General features: G+C 34.7%; 1 protein-coding gene, 1 long non-coding RNA gene and 1 pseudogene across 2 annotated transcripts; 2 read left to right on the plus strand and 1 right to left on the minus strand.

The window, feature by feature from the left end:
- LOC140883648 (galactinol synthase 2-like) lies at window positions 1-1242 on the plus strand (annotated as a pseudogene).
- A 9731-nt stretch (window positions 1243-10973) lies between these two features.
- LOC140879381 (uncharacterized) lies at window positions 10974-12329 on the minus strand. The gene is made up of 3 exons (XR_012149406.1): window positions 12176-12329; window positions 11856-12078; window positions 10974-11097 (listed from the first exon to the last, which is right to left on the minus strand). It is a non-coding gene; the product is annotated as an uncharacterized lncRNA (long non-coding RNA).
- A 3684-nt stretch (window positions 12330-16013) lies between these two features.
- On the plus strand, window positions 16014-16424 carry LOC140878774 (uncharacterized). Its single transcript, XM_073282393.1, has one exon. It carries the CDS (start codon window positions 16014-16016, stop codon window positions 16422-16424), a length of 411 nt encoding a protein of 136 aa, XP_073138494.1.
- The last annotated feature ends 640 nt before the right edge of the window (window positions 16425-17064 follow it).

The raw sequence follows: 17064 nt of genomic DNA on the forward strand, positions 1-17064 counted from the left end.
ATGGCTCCGAAGATTGCTAACGGCGCCATGAGACAGGCCTCCAGCGGCTTGTCGAAATCCGACAATATGTAGAGTCGGGCTTATGTCACATTATTGGCTGGCGACGGTGATTATGTGAAAGGTGTGGTCGGGCTGGCCAAGGGGCTGAGGAAGGTGGGTTCCGCTTACCCTCTAGTGGTGGCGGTTCTGCTCGATGTCCCGCCTGAGCACCGCCGTATTCTGGTGGAGCAAGGGTGCATATTCAGAAGATCGAACCTGTTTATCCGCCCGAGAACCAGACAGAGTTCGCGATGGATTATTACGTGATCAACTACTCAAAGCTTCAGATTTGGGAGGTAAATCGAAAACCCCTTTTTGTTGCTTGGATGGATATATGTAGTTTTTCAGGAATAATGGAAAATTTGTGCAGTTTGTGGAGTACAACTAGATGATATACCTGGATGGTGATATCCAGGTTTATGATAACATAGACTAGTTGTTGGACATGGAGGAGAAGTATTTTTACGCAGTAATAGACTATTTTTCTGAGAAGACATGGAGCCACACCGCACAACACAAGATTGGGTACTACCAGCAGTGTCCCGACAGAGTCCCCTGGCCTTAACAATATTTGAGCCCCAAGCCCTCTGTACTTCAATGCCGGCATGTTCGTGTTCGAGCCCAGTCTCCCCACTTCTCTTGCATATACTCAACATTACACCTCCAACACCATTTGCCGAGCAGGTAATTATATATATGAAGATGTTAAATTTTCACTGCTTGATCAGTTTTGAGTACTACTATCTTCTTGAGATTGTTAATTTTGGTTTTTTTTTTAAATTTTGGAATTTGTACCGAAAATTGGCGAGCCTACTGTGTTATTCGAATTACTCAATTTTTGTTGGTACGTGCATGATTTATAGGATTTACTGAATATGTTCTTTAAGGACATTTACTGGCCAATTCCCAACATGTACAACCTAGTGCTGGCCATGCTAGCTATGGCGCCACCCAGAAAATGTGAATCTGGAGGATGTGAAGGTGCTCCAGTACTGTGCCGCCGGGTCCAAGACATGGAGGTACACCGGCCAATAAGCTAACATGCAGAGAGAAGACATCAAAATTCTTGTCAAGAAATGGACAGAAATTTACCAAGACGAAACGCTGGATTGCAATTTCGACTCTACGGCAGAAATCCAACTGGCGGCGGTGCTGACGGAGGCCGGTAGTGTTCATTTCATCGCCACCGCTCCAAGAGCTTGATAAGTTTTATTTTTTTCTTTATTGAAATATGTAATTTTATCGTGTACAAACACGCTTTAGATAATGCCTAGGATTTTGTAAATGTTTAAAGAATATATCTCAATCCAACATATATATTACATCTCGTTATTTTTCATACATGGTCATGTTATTTAATAATGAAATTTGTAGTTTTAGCATTTTTTTTACATATTTTATTTAATTATGATAAATTTATATTGTTAATATTATAACTTGTAAATCAAGATGCATGCAAATTAGATAAATCTTTTCTGTATTTGTGGAGTAGTTTATACTTTTCTGTCATTTTTTCTATTATTTCTCATATTCATCTGAGCATAATTTTTAGGATCGGTTAGTGCATGTAGAGATGGTGAATACACCACTTGTACTTTTCTTTGAGTTTAATGATTGGTTCAGTTGTGGTCACAACCGAACTGGACTGTCAATATTAATTCATCAACAAATGATTTATGCAGAATGAAATCAACAAACAGATCAAACACAATTAGTAAGGCTCGACTGAAATAGTAAGAATACAAAAGTTGTTTAATGTTCGGATTTGAAAACTCCTACGTCACCCGGCCTTATTCCCTTTGGAAGGTTTCAATAGAATATTTGAGTGATACAATCACTTGTACAATCCAGCAAGGACTTAACAATTCCTAAGCTGAAACTCTTAGACTTAATACACAATTCAGTTCTCGACTCATATTTCAAAATGAATGAAGTGCTTAAACACTTTGAAAAAAATGATCCTTAATGATCGAATGAGAAACTTGAAAGAGTGTTCTTAAGAAGTTGTTTGATACTTTAAGATTTTGGTAACTCGACTGATTTGATCACAGATAGCTAAGAATGCTTGATTATTCGAGAGATCGATAGCAATTCCACAACTATTATTAAGGACTATTTATGGGCATAGATCTGCAATGATCATAAATACTTACAATTTTATCCGTTCCTCCCATTAATTTCCCGTTGCTTGAGTTGCAATTCTTGGAGATAAACTTTGAAGATAGTACAACTTTGCGCACTACCACTGTTGCAACATCTGTTAGAGTGTTTTGTATTTTTTTTTATAAATGGTAGCAATTCAAATAATTTAGACTCTGATAGTTTAGGGAATGTCTGGTTGGCTGTAACTGACTTTCTTGAATATTCCTTGACAAATGCCAGTCGCCCAGTCTTCAGATGAGTACCTTTAACTGATTTGAGATAGACATTGAGTCGTTGTTCAGTCAAGGTACCAAGTTCATTCGTCAACTTCTGTCTTCAAATATTCTGCTAATGTTAAGTTGAATGTTCTTTTGATAAATTCAGTCTTCTTAGTTCAGTCATATATATACAATAAGCTTATGACTGATTCTTGATTACGGTTGAACTGTCCAGTTGAGTAACTATGTTGGTCCAACATCGTTAAGTTGAGTTACTCTTTTAGTATTTTAATTTTCCTTTAATTATTTTTTAAAAACCAAACTTAAATTTGTTCTCTAACAGTTTCTTTCTTTTTGGTGTTTGACAAAACTCATCATTAAGTGTCTGTCTTAAGCAAAATTTTAATTAAGTTTAGATTACAGAATTTATTTCTTAGAGTGATACTGATACTTGTCGGCTGTCTTCCTCATTTTTGTCAAACAAAGCTGTTGCTCGTAGATAAAATAAGGAAATCCGAATCTGTATATCATAAGAATGAGTATATTCAAATATATACAAGAGAAAAACTAAAAAAATGTAGATATAATTACAGAAGAAATCGTTTATCTACGATAGTGTCTTATAGAGAGTTGTGACACCGCTAGCCAGAATTAGAAGAAGACCCCATGCCTTGAGTGCTCGGAAGACTACCACTGGATTGATCAGTCGATGGCAGTGGTGTATTGACAAGAATAGGTTGGAATAAATAGGTAACTGCTCGAATCTGGCTGGTGAGGGATATGAAGTTATCAGCCACTGTATTCTTGAAATCCTTGAAATCAACACCCAACAAGTCAATTTTTCGATCAGTATTTGCTTGTCTTGGAACAGTTGAGGTACAAAGGAGGCAGTTGCAGTTTCTGTGTCCATATCTTTGCTAAGTCTAGAAAACTGAATCTGTATTTTGCTGACCTCATTGGATAAAATTTCTCTCAAATTGCCAATGTGAAGGTTGTTTTGAGAGTACTATTCTATCCTCATCACTGAAACATTTAAAGTCAGGGCTGACAAAGTGACTTCGATGGTATCCAATATAGAATCTAATTCGGGGGAATAGGTTTTCTCAAGCTCCTCTTCTTTAGATTGATTGAAGTCTTGATCAAAGTTTCAGGCTTCCTTAAGGTAATCTGTTGGCCCTTTTGCATAAGCGTATCATTATTCTCATCTTCGACTAAGAATTGCTCAAATTTTGGTTCAGTCGAGTTTTGTCTAGCCTCAGTTACTTTGTTTTCAGTCCCAGCTTGGTCAATCTCAGGTTGCTGATTTTGTTCATTTTTTGGGTTGGTTTTCAGTTGACTCTCAGTCTCAACTCTTTGTTGTTGTGCTTCAGCTTCTCTTTCTTGTTCTGGTTTCTTATTCATCACAATCTCTGATTCTTCCTTAGCTTTCTTAGTTGCATTCTCATGTTGCTTAGTTTCTTTTTCATTTTCAAAATCTTTGATTTGATCACCAGTTGTCTCTGGTTGAGTTGGTACTTCTACTTCCATCTGTTCAACTTCTTCTAGAATTTTAGCTTTTGGCTCGATGCTAGATTGACGTAACTTGGATGTCAAGTCTATCAGTTCTCAAAGTATCTTCTTGTCCAGTTATCGTTTCAACTGGTACTTGATCTTTGAATGTGGACGGTCCTTTTTCCATCTCAAATTCGAAATCTTGACTGATTCAACTTCTGTAGTTTGCTCGATTTTTGTGGTAACTGTCTTCAAGACTGAATCAATATTCAGGAGAGATACTTGATCTTCTGGAGAAGTAAGTTGTTGATCTGGATTATTGATAAACTCAGGCACAACTAAAATTGGTCTCACCGCAGAGACAGGAACAACCTCAGTCAATATCCCCTGTTCAGTTTCCATTCCTTGATCTCCCGATGTTTCGCCCATTTGATCAGCAGTGAAACCCAAGTATCTTGTGAAAAACTAGAGTGAACAACTCTTGATCTTGTTCCCAGAACTGAATCCACATTTTCAAGGTGAGTATATCGAAATTCAGTTGAGAAAACACAGCCCTATCATAGAAAGAAGTCGGGCTTGTAGGATCATAGTTTGCTTGCAACTCCTGACATATTTAAGTGATCTTGCACACCTTCATCCGTTTACTAAAGTACTCTCGATAGGTTAGAACCATCTGTAACAATGAAATGAGTTTCTTCATTCTTGTATAGTGTTTGAACTTTCAGTTAAAGACAACTATTCGGAAATTGTGCCATTCATAAAATTTTTCATGGTGCGCCTCTGCATATTCATTCATGTAGTCTCCAAGTAGATTGATATGCGTTTGAACAGAAGAGAGCTTTCTCTTCTCTTCGTCAACTGAAAAATGAAGAGCTGATAATGTATACTCAATTGGATCCTTAGTGACTGGACCAATTGGTTGTAGAGCTGGTAGAGTTATTAGTGGACTTACCACTTGGAATGGAGCCTTGGAGGCTATTCTTCCATCTTTTCCTCTTATTTTTATTTAGGTTTAGCAGCCATTAGTCTGTGGTGGAGCTACGACTTAATCAATCACTTCTGGAGCTTGACTGTACTCGGCCACCACCATTTCTTTTCCCACTGGAATGAGCTTAGACATTTCAGAGACATCATCAAAATTTATGGGCCCCACTGTTAATAACACATCCTTCTTTCCACCCACAATCCTATTAACATTAACAATCATTATTTATGGGTCTCACATTCCACTCAATAATATAAAATTATTTTATACTAAATAAATACATTTTCTTTACATTTTATTAAATATTTACTTTTATAATTATTTTTTAAAATTATAATATAATTTTTTTAGAATTAATTTAATTAATTAAAAAATAAAACTAAAATTATTTTAATATATTTATTCAACACAAAGAAATTATGAAATTTAAATGCAACAATAAATTAAAAAAACCACAAAACAATGAAATTAAAAATAAAACATGAAATATTAATTCACGGATTGTTGTTGTAATTCCCCCAGATATGCTCCACTAACTCCGCCGAAGTTGGTGATGAACTTGAGTGTCACGTAGCTCTGAATTTGTTCGAAGATAATCTTGAAAGCCTCGGTTGGAGCCTTGAGTAGGTTGTGCGGGTTCATCCCCTTCATCGTTGTACCAATTTTTCACGTGACCTCCCTCATCCTCAACAATCATGTTATGCAAAATAATGCATGCTAACATTATTATTTTTTAAATATTTCCTATACCAATAGCGAGCTGAGCCTCTGACAATTGCCCATCGAGATTGGAGTACCCCAAATGCCCGCTCGACATCTTTTCTTGCAGATTCTTGTCTTTCCTTAAACAATTTTCTCTTTGGATCCTCCGGGCAAGGAAAAGCCTTAACGAAACTAGCCCACTCAGGATATATTCCATCTGTTAGATAATAACCTTTCATATATGTAGTGTCGTTCATCATAAAATTAACCTCCGACGCATTTCCTTGCAAGACGTTGTTGAAGATGGGAGATTCATATAACACGTTTATATCGTTACTTGAACCGGCGACCCCAAAGAAGACGTCATATCCACAAGTCATGAGACGCGACCGCCTCAAGCACAATTGTTGGTGACCCATTTCCCCTTGTAAATTGACATTTCCAAGCAACCGGAAAATTTTTCCATTTCCAGTCCATACAATCAAGGCTACCTAACGTTAACATGTCAGGAAAGTCGTGTCTCTCATCATGCATTTGAAGAAGACGCTGAACATCATCAACATTTGGTCTTCTTAAGTACCTATCACCAAATATTTCAACCACGAATTCACAAAACTTGAAAAGACAGCTGATGGCAGTGGATTCACCCATACGTAGGTACTCATCAAGATGGTCGGCAGGGACTCCGTAACCCAGTTGACTAATCGCAGCGGTGCATTTTTGTAGTGATGACAACCATTTTCTTCACACAGCATCGTCCCTCTGTTGAAAAAACGTTGAATGATTCTCTAAGGCAGTCACTATACGGAGGAATAACTCTATTCGCATTCGAAACCATCTTCAAAATATTCTGTCGTGATACACCGGGTTTGTAGAGAAATAATCATTGACGAGCCTCTCATGCCCGGCTTCACGATTTCTTTGGATGAACCTCCTTATTCTGCGTGTTTCTCTCCTCTGATATGCTTCCATAACTTGTTGGTGTTGTTGAAGTACCATTAACATCAATTCTTCTACTGGATCATCATAATGCTCATCGATTTGAACATGTACTTCGTCTTCGCTTGTCGAGCTGGAACTTGAGCTAGAACTGTCTGTAGAATGAGACATGTTTGGATGAAATATGTTGTTGTATATGTGTTTGCGAAAGATATATTAGTGGAATGCAAATCTTGTAGCACAATGTGTATATATAAGGGATATCTTGAAACGACTAGTTTCTAACGACTAGTTTGCAACGGTTAGTTTCTAACGGTTAGTTTGCAACGGCTAGTTTCCAACAGCTACTTTGTAACGACTGGTTTTCAAAGTTGATAAAAATTTAAAATCACAATAAACGAAAATACAATAATTAAACATTACAATCACTCGAAAATACAATAATTAAAAATTACAATCACTTGGAATCAAAATAACTAAAAATTACAATCACTCGAAAATACAATAACTAAACAATACAATCACTCCGAAATGCAATAATTAAACAATACAGTCAATAAAAAAAAATACAATCGAAATGCGCAAAAAATTTAGATATTCCACCTCGACCTGATATCCTTGCACAGACATTCATGTATAATAAGTTGCTCCGTAGTCATCTGCGAGGTGTCTTTGTTCAAGATCTCGTACTCCTTCAACTTTATTCGACGATTCTTAGATTCAGCATTGGACAAGGAATCTTTTGCCTTAATCTCCTCAACTTCAAGTTGTTTTTGTTTCAGATCAACTTCAGACTTGTTCACGTTTGTGTACTCATTGAACTTTGAAAAAAATACTTTCATAGTTTACTGTCAGATCCTCCATGGTCGATTTGACTTTGTCTTTTCCATTTTTTTCGCTGCCTTCCTACCCATTGGACGATTATCTTCGTCATCTATGTCTATGCTCACATTTTGGTTGGAATATGTGTTGCTTGCTCCTGACTCGGAGGTCCTTGTCTTTTTTGTGGCCACTGTTGTAAAAATTGCTCGCAAGCATACGAGTGTCAAGTTTTAATATAGTGAATGAATCAAGTGTCGATCCCACAGGGAGTAAATTAAAAATAATCAGTGCTTATAATTAAAATAGTCTAAACTTTATCTAGAAATCAAACAAAGAGTTATGATTTCAACTTAAAATAAAATTCAGAACTTTTAGAAAAATTCACACACAACTTCAGAATAATATTACTGAGAGAAAAATGGTCTAGAGGTTTTGATTTCACCTGGTTTCGACAGCAACTACTCCTAATTAAATTATTTTCAGGAATTCCATTCAATTAATAGCCAAGAACACTTAATTATATTATTTTCCTCTCCCGAGCAACAAATAATGTGTATCAACTAAGATTCAATTCCAATATCCCTATTAAAAATCTAGTCTTAGTGATATGTGTAAAACGATGTTCTTCCTAAAGCTCCGTTAACGTTATACACTCTCCCGAGCTATATAAACAATTAACAGTGTAATTTCTAATGATCCTATTCAAAATCCCCTCTCCCGAGCAATGATTTCAAATAATTATAACAATTCAATTAGTGATCAAGTAATTGGAAAAACAATCAAAGCTAGAAAAACAATTAATTTAGGAGAATTCAATCCAATAAAATTAACAATTCGTAAAAGCGTCTCAACCAGGCTACACCAAACCCCTAGACTATGAAAATTTAGTTCATGATCAAAAATAGATAAACACCAGTCATATTCAAAAGTCTAGACATCAATTCAATGATAACAAATTCGAAAGAAAGAAAAACAAATCCGAATATTCGACGTCGTGTCCGGTAGATGATCTTCTCCTTTGTTCTTCAAATTCTTTACGTTGATGCACAAATTTTTCTTCTCCAATTGTCATGATCAAGCTCTCTCAATTTGTGTTGTGTTGTCAGGCGGCTCTCCCCCTTTTACGTTGTGTTGAAATTTCTTTTATATGTCCTCGAAGCCCGTCAAAAAAAGCCCGACAAATAAAGAGTTTTAAAGTTGCAAAAATCTGCCAATTTCTTGCACAGAGCGGCGCGGGCGCGCAATAGAGTGGCGAGGGCACGCCTGAGCCTCGAATTTACACTTCTTTTCACGTCCAGGGACGACGCGGGCGCGCCCTACTCTCGCATGTCCAATTCTACAACGCGAGACAATTTTCAAAAAATCATATCTCCCAAACTAACCGTCGGATTGAACTGAAATTTGGACAGCAGCTTCAAAACATCCTAAAATTTATTATGAAGGGTGGAGATCAGATTTTGATATGTCAATAATTTCCAGTAATTTTCTGAAGTTGATATTCCATAATGCATCCTTCCACTTCTTCTTGCTACTTTTCTCCAAATTCTTGCAACTCACAAAAACAACAACAAATACGCATAATATCCACTCGATAAATCACAAAAGCCAAGCCAAATCATATATAAATTAAGTGCATAAAATGCACTTATCAGCCACAAAGTGATCATCGGATTATGGAGTAAACATTGGACGATCTTTATCAATTCTCCACACATGTTCGAGATTGAATGCAACACCATTGTTTTCTTCGCGATATTTTTTATACGCAAACTTCAATATATCTTCGTCACTGTGGTCACTGCGATTTCAACTATAAATACTATTGTAATTTGCGTTGAATCGATTTACTTTCTTATGGATTGTGTTGTGCCAATGTGACCGTATAGCATTAGCTTTTCTGTTGTTTGAAGTTGCAGGACGATTTTCATCGTAATAGCTTGCGACACGTCCCCAAAATGTATCTGCCTTCTGGTCATTGCCGATTATTGGATCATCACTGATTGTGACAAAACTTCTAGCCAAGACCTCGTCTTCAACCTTTGTCCAAGTCAAACGCTTTCTCGTACCCTTAGCATCTGGAACAGTTTTTTTTCTAAATTCACCACCTCGATTGGGGATTCACGATCGAAAAGTTGAGTCTCCGGGACAAAAGTCGGAGTTGCAGGTTCAGTCGGCATCGAAGATGAAAAATGCGTACCAGTTGTGTATGGGGTACCAAGGCCTTGAAGAACCGGAGGCGTGAATTGTGGATGACTCGTGTTTTGCCAATATTCGGCTGGAAGCGGTTGTTGTGGAACTTTGGGGACATAATTCGGATGATTCATAAAATTTTTAAATCTTTGGAAATTTTGAACGTTTTGTGGAGGAAACTGCATATTTGAAAATGGATGTGGATATTGATGAGTTGGTGGAATTTGTCGATTTTGGAAAGATGAATTTTCTTACGGATTTTGTGTAGAATTCAACAAATATCTAAGATATGCCCTCATATTTTCATCCATTTCGGATAGAAAATAAGATTTCAAAAAAGAGTAAAAAAAAGATAGGAGAGAATGAAAGTAGAATTGAAGAGTGTAGAAAGTGGAATGAATTTTGGTGTTAGCATTGGTGGGTATTTATAGATGAGAAGTCTAACTAGCCGTTAGAATTTTTTTATTATTTATTAAAAAATTAAATTAATTAAATAATAAAAAAAATTTGCCGTTGAAAAATGCTGTAGTTGGACACAATCTGACAAATAATTGAAGATATTACCGTGATTTATTATTATTTAAATTAAAAAGTTAAAAAGAAATAAAAAAAGCGTAACACTCCTGTGAGACAGTCTCATACGTGAGACGGGTTAATCATACTCATATTTACAATAATAAGTAATACTTTTGGCATAAAAAGTAGTACTTTTTAATGAGTGACCCAAATAGGAGACCCGTCTCACATAATTAACCCATGAGACCGTCTCATGGGAGTGTTTGTCATTAAAAAAATATTAAAATAATGCAGGTGCAGACGCGGGCCCCACGTGTCTGCACCTGCACACTCTCTTTCTGGCGCGTGCTTGAGTTAAAAAAAAAAAAATGAAGATGAGCGTTCACATCTTCTCTCTCTTGTGGGTGAGTGTTATTAACACCCACCCACAACGCTAGGAACACCCATTGTGGGTGCTCTTATAAGGCCTGACGGAACCAAGAAGGCATACGTTAGATTGACTCCTGACTACGATGCTTTGGACGTCGCCAACAAAATCGGGATTATCTAAACGATGACAGCTATGAATTTTGTGAATTCAATGCAGAAATCCATATATTGTTTTCTTTTGGATGCCGGAGAATCGGATATGATAACTCTTGTTTTAGACCTTTCGATTAGTTTTAAGAATTATTTGCTAATGGTTTAGGATCCTTAAAAAATAATAATAATAATAATAATTGTGAAACTGGTCTCGTATTTGACAAAATCTATAAAAATATTGCATTTTTTTGTCAAAAATATTACTTTTAATCGTTGATATGAATTTTGTGAGATGATGTCACAGATAACTTTAAAGAATAAGTCTTTTATCAGACAGTCTTACGAATTTTTATCTGTTAAACGTTAAGTATGCAGCTAAGCATTTTAATTTAAGGAAATTTTATTTGATTAACTGTATTAATAAAAAGAGAACAATTTCATCACTAGTATATATAATTATTGCCTTTGGTCGATTCTGTCCTCGTCTACGTCGCAATCCACACAGTCATGGGTAGCGGCATCTATTATGTGCTGCACCAAAATGGTCAAACTACAGTTACATTATAATATTTCAATAACAATTGGGAAAAGTGTTCCATCTTCTCCCCAAAAATAATTAATAAGAATTCGAAAATACTTGACAATACGGGGAAACTAACAAAAACATCCAACATTTTTTAAATTTTTTTTCTAGCTATTAAAGTATTCAAGTTCGAAACTAATTCACAAATGAAATATATTTTAATTTTAAAAATAAAATTGGAAATAAAATATAACCAACATAAATCACAGAAATGTAATATAATAACGAAAAATTATATTTATATAAAATCATTAATTTTTTTAATTGCTGCATTTATAATAAATAAATGTAAATATATATATATATATATGTAGTTTTGCTATGCTGCCCAACTCCGATGCCCACTTTCATGCTCATCTATGAGGTGACACTCATCCATTGGATCAACCATTTGTATATGATTCATCTCATCCAATGGATGAACGCCAACTCATAGGTGGGCACCGGAGATGGGCAGCATAGCAAAACTCCATATATATATATATATATATATATATATATAGAGTTTTTTTATGGTGCCCAACACTATATGCCCACTTCATGTCCACCATGTACAAGTCAACTCATCTATTGTACCGGTCAACTCATCTATTGTATATGGTGGGCATGAAGTGGGCATATAGTGTTGGGCACCATAAAAGAACCTATATATATATATATATATATATATATATATATATATAATCATAACGTTTAACCTACTTACAAGGGCTCATAAAAGTTTTAAAGGCGATATCAGGCCTGCAAGATCCGGTAGTTTTGTAGACGAGATCGAGTGCATACGATGCATGGTTTATTAATTTGTTGGGAAGAAAACACGGACCGTCCGGCTGTATAGCGCTGCAATTGAAATTCGAGCAAGCGTAATCTAAAAATTTTTGTAACATCCTAGCGGAGGTAGTGTTTTTGGCGACACAAAACTCAACCACCTGTATCATATGAATCATATATTAATATATAAGTTTTTATCTAATAACAAGTACCTTGATCAAGTTAAAAGAACGTAACATTAAAGAATTTACTTACATAGTCACGATCATTGGGTTTAGGGTTTTCTCGTATCGCATAGACGGTTGTGTATAGAAAGAGACATAAACAAAGAATGACAGTGAATGAACCAAGATTGTTTGTTGCCATGGATACTAATTGATCAATTCTTGTACTAAGTTAATTGTATGGTTTTTTCTTTGTTTCTTGTCCTGAATAAATCTTCTGGACTAAACCAATTTAAATATTAAAATTTGGAACTTTAATTATTAAATTAATAATTATTTGGATAAGATGGATTCGATCGGTCAGCTGTTTGACTGAATTTCAATCTTTTGCAAATAACACAAAGGCATATTCAAGTGATCTATTTAGCAAGATTGCTTCATGGTAAAGTCAATATTATAATATTATAACGTGTGAGAATTAATTTTATGTTAATCTTATTTATATATATTTTCCTATATATAAAGAATTTGTTCCGTAGACATTATCTTTTTTTTTTTTCAAAATTGCATTTATGTGATATAGATATTACGTTTTTATTTTCTTTTGTTTTTTTTTTAAAAAAAATTCGACATTTCAAATTGCAGTTCAGACCTTCGATAATATTTAGAACTATAATATTACTTTTATTTAATATAAATCAAATTAATTGCAAAAATATAATACGTACAACCATGCAACGCGTACATCAGTATACTAATATATATAATTACAGGTTAATCTCGACTCCAATATATATAATTTTTTAAAATTAAGAATGTGTTTACGATCATACGAATAAAATATTTGCGATATATGCATGCATTGAAAATAAAGAAATTTGTATGTACGCCATTTTTTGTTATATTCCAGTAATCAATTTTTTTTTGAATAGTAATCTATTCGAGTAATCTAATTTTTTTAATTCCTTTTTATCTTACTATATATATTTTTAATTGTTGTACACGATATAGTTATTTTTTTATTTTTTAAAAAAATTAATTTTAAAAATACTTCAGCATGCGAGGATATGCAGAAATACTGCAAAACGTTATTAGAACTTAGTAGTAGCGGACGCTGCCTATGTGTCACATATTTTTTGTTCTTTTTTTATTAATTATATAATTTAAAAATAATATTATATTATCTATTATTTTTTGTTATAAGTTATAGTCCGATTTTATTGAGAGCGTTTGGAAACAATAATATTTTATTTTAAAAGTGTTTTTTTTAAATAAAAGTTGTAACTATAATTTTACTTTAAGATAATATACTAAAAGTATTTTTTTTAGCTCTAGTTGTTTAGGAATTTGGTTTTGGTGATGAATGCTGAACCAGTAGCAGTAGACCTAGACAAACTTAGAAAATAGAATATGCTCTGAAAACAGCTAGTAGAAACATTCATAAGTTGTTCCAGAAAATATGCTTAGTTTAAAAAAACAAGTAGACTAGATCAAAACCAAAAGAACGTGTTGGGTTTTGGAACACAAGCAATCCTGATTTTGATGATAACAAAACTTGTTATTGTGTTTCTAAAATATTTACTCTAGTGTAAAGTTGTTAGTCTCAAGATGGAAGCCTAAGCTCGAAATTAGCCAAACTGATTTTTTGGCGAGCTCCATTGTTTTAATGATCTCTTACGGTTTAATGATCCAAACGATTAGCCGTCAAAACGAATGCACAGAAAACTAAATTTGGAACATATTATATTTCACGTCGGTTGAGAAAAAACGGATATTATCTAGATCAAACTGACGTCGTAATACCAAATAGAATCTGATCATTTTAGCAGAAAAACAGAATCAGTTTACCTCAAGTAGTTATGGTATTTTTGACATATCATGCAGCTCAATTATCCGAATGAAACTATTTACCCTGCGTTGTAAAAATAAGACAATGATCTACAAATCATATTCACAAGTCAAAGATTGAATCGGAACTTAAGAGGTTGCTAAACGGCATTGAAGTTGCTGGTTTGGAACTGAAATTCTGCAGAGCAGAATTTCTGAAACAGTCTGGTATATCGAGCATATATCCCTCATATAAACTCGAAATGGAGTGATTCTTGATTCGTTGGAAATATAAGAGAAAGAGATACAACTTTCATGTTTATCATTTTGCCCACAAATCAACGAATCAAGAGATTTAGCACTAGACTGATCATATGCACTCAACTGATTTTGTGTTCAATTGAAGTTCGAGTTGCTCTGGTATTTCAAGCATATATTTTGCATATGAACTCCAAATTGATTAATTCTAGTGGCGTTGGAAAGCTAAGATCACGGGCTACAATTTTTTGTGTTCATCACATTGCTCAGATATTAAGGGATTATGTCAAACTGCATCCAGTTTAACAACTCAGTTTTGGTTGCTAAATTGATACCTAAACTAAAGTTGACTAAGAGTAGTTTACCTGCCCAAACTGAAGCTTTACAAGATCAGTCTATCTACTAAACTGAAGGTGCGCTCAACTGCTACCAAACTGAGGTTTTCTCAACTGCTACCAAATCGAAGTTTTCTCAACTGCTACAGTGCCGAAACTGCTACAGTACCCAAACTGCTATAGTACTCCAAGTTCAGTTTCGCATCCAAAATTCAGTTTACTAAGATCAGTTTAGTGGAATTCATTTTAGCTCTCTAGAAACAGTACAAAAGCCTTCTAATCACTTTATTTCAGTGTCTAATGGCTATATTATTCTTGGAGCCTATAAATACAACATCTTGAAGTTCAAACACAGGTCTTGGAAGAGAGATTCAAGGCAGAGGGCATTGAAATCAGATTCATCAAGATAATTGAGAGCAAAACCCAAGGTGTGAAGAACAAGAAAAAAGATGAGCGTTCACTGTCAAGTTCTTCACACCAAACCAAGTTTATAGAACACCCTTCTTTGTTTGAAATATTTGTATATCAATTGAAGAGAACCCAACTCACTCACATATTCGAGAGATGTATTCATATATTAGTTGAGTGAGAGTCTTAACACAAAGACATTAAAGATTGTGTTTGTAGTCTTGGCATAAAGACGTTAAACATTATGCGGATTGTGAGGTTGCGGCCTACAATCAATTTAGTGGCTAGGAGTTCTTGTTTAGGCAGTGGGTAAATCCTAAAAAGGAGAGAGTTTGTACAAATGGATTGTATAAATCAAAGTGTTCTAGTGATATCCTTCCGAGGAGAAAGAAAAGGTGACATAGGAGTTGTTGAAATCTCCGAACATACATAAACAAATTCGGGTCTATTTATTGCATTTATTTTACTTATGTTACTGATTTTTAAGATGCATTGTTGAAGCATTTTTTGTATTCTTTAAAGCATACAAAGTGTTTGATAAAATGCTTCAACCAAACCGTTTTCATTATTTCAACTTTTATTTTTTCAAAATGACTTACAAAATTTTTAATCGATTTCTACGAAGGATTATTTTGAGTGTCTTTCGCTTGGTTTGAAAACCAAAAATACTCAATATTTCAAGAAACAAGCTATTGTAGTTCAAATGTTTTAAAAATGTGTATTCACCCCCCTCTAGACACCCATTTTGATCCTATCAATTGGTATCAGAGCGAGGTTTTTATTTTGCCTCTGAACATTATCTCAAGATGTCTTCATTCAGCAAAATTCCTATGTTCTCTAAAGATGACTTTGATGACTAGAAGATACGTATGCAAGCATATATATCAGCTGTAGATGATTACATGTGGTTTGTCATCACTGATGGACCTCTTACATTACCAAATTCAACACTGCTATAGCTATCTCAAGTTGTGGACCACAATACATCGAGAAACCGAGGGTTGAATGGACTGTCGAAGACAAGAAGAAAGAAAATCTTGACAATGTGTCCAAGGAAATTTTGTATAAAAATCTTGACAAAAATACATTCGCAAGATCAAGATGTTCAAAATTGGAAAAGAAATTTGGGAGAAACTGATTCAGCTTTGTGAAGGAAATGAACAGACGAAAGAAAACAGGTTATATGTTGTTTCACAAAAATTTGAAAATATCAAAAAGAATCCAGGGGAATCTATGACAGAGTTTGATGAAAGAGTCAGCAGCATTGTGATTGAACTCAACGCTTTGGGAAAAACTTATCCCAATCGTGATGTCATTTTCAAGGTTATTCTAGTTCTTCCCAAAGAATGGGATGTCAAGACAATGGCAATGAGAGAATCAAAGGACCTGAAAAAACTTGAATTACATGACTTATTTGCTGATCTAAAAGCTTATGAGTTCAAACTGAAAACTAGAGAAAAAGATCAGTCTGCTTCTCAACTGACCAAAGCTCTAGTAGCAGTCAAAGTGTAATCTCCAGTCTCAATAGAAAGAACCACTGAAAAACTAAGTAGTGATGCTATGTCACTATTTGTAAAGAATTTTAGAAAATTTCATGAGAAAGAATCAAGAAGGATCCTAAAGAAGAAGCTTTCAGAAGAAAGAGTCAAATGATTAACCAAGAGTCTCCTTCAACTGTGGGAAGACAGGACACTTCATAGCAGATTGTCCTAAACCAAATAAGGATGAGAAAAGATCAACAAAAATAGAAAAGATGAAGTTTGAAAGGAAGAAAAGTTCAAGAGACGCAAAACACACATCCAGAAAGAAGAATGAAGCACTTGTTGCTGAGGAGAGTAAAGCAAAGTGGGCAGAACATGGCAGCGAATCAGATGAATCAAACTACTCTTCTAACTCTAGTGATGATGAAGAAGAAGTAACATGTTTAATGGCCAATGATCATGAACAGACATCTACAAGTGAACAGTTATTCGCCTTTATCTCCGATGAATTTACCAGAAAATATCTCATCACATCACTTCATGAAATGGAAAATGAGTATCACAAACAGTCAATATCATTCGATGAAGTCAAATAAAAGCAAGAAGTTCTGCAAGACACATCAACTGAGCCCAACTGGGAACAGTCAGTTCAAAAAATAAGCCTTAAAACA

The sequence above is a fragment of the Henckelia pumila genome, chromosome 2, assembly GCF_033568475.1.
Source record: "Henckelia pumila isolate YLH828 chromosome 2, ASM3356847v2, whole genome shotgun sequence".
Taxonomy (NCBI): domain Eukaryota; kingdom Viridiplantae; phylum Streptophyta; class Magnoliopsida; order Lamiales; family Gesneriaceae; genus Henckelia; species Henckelia pumila.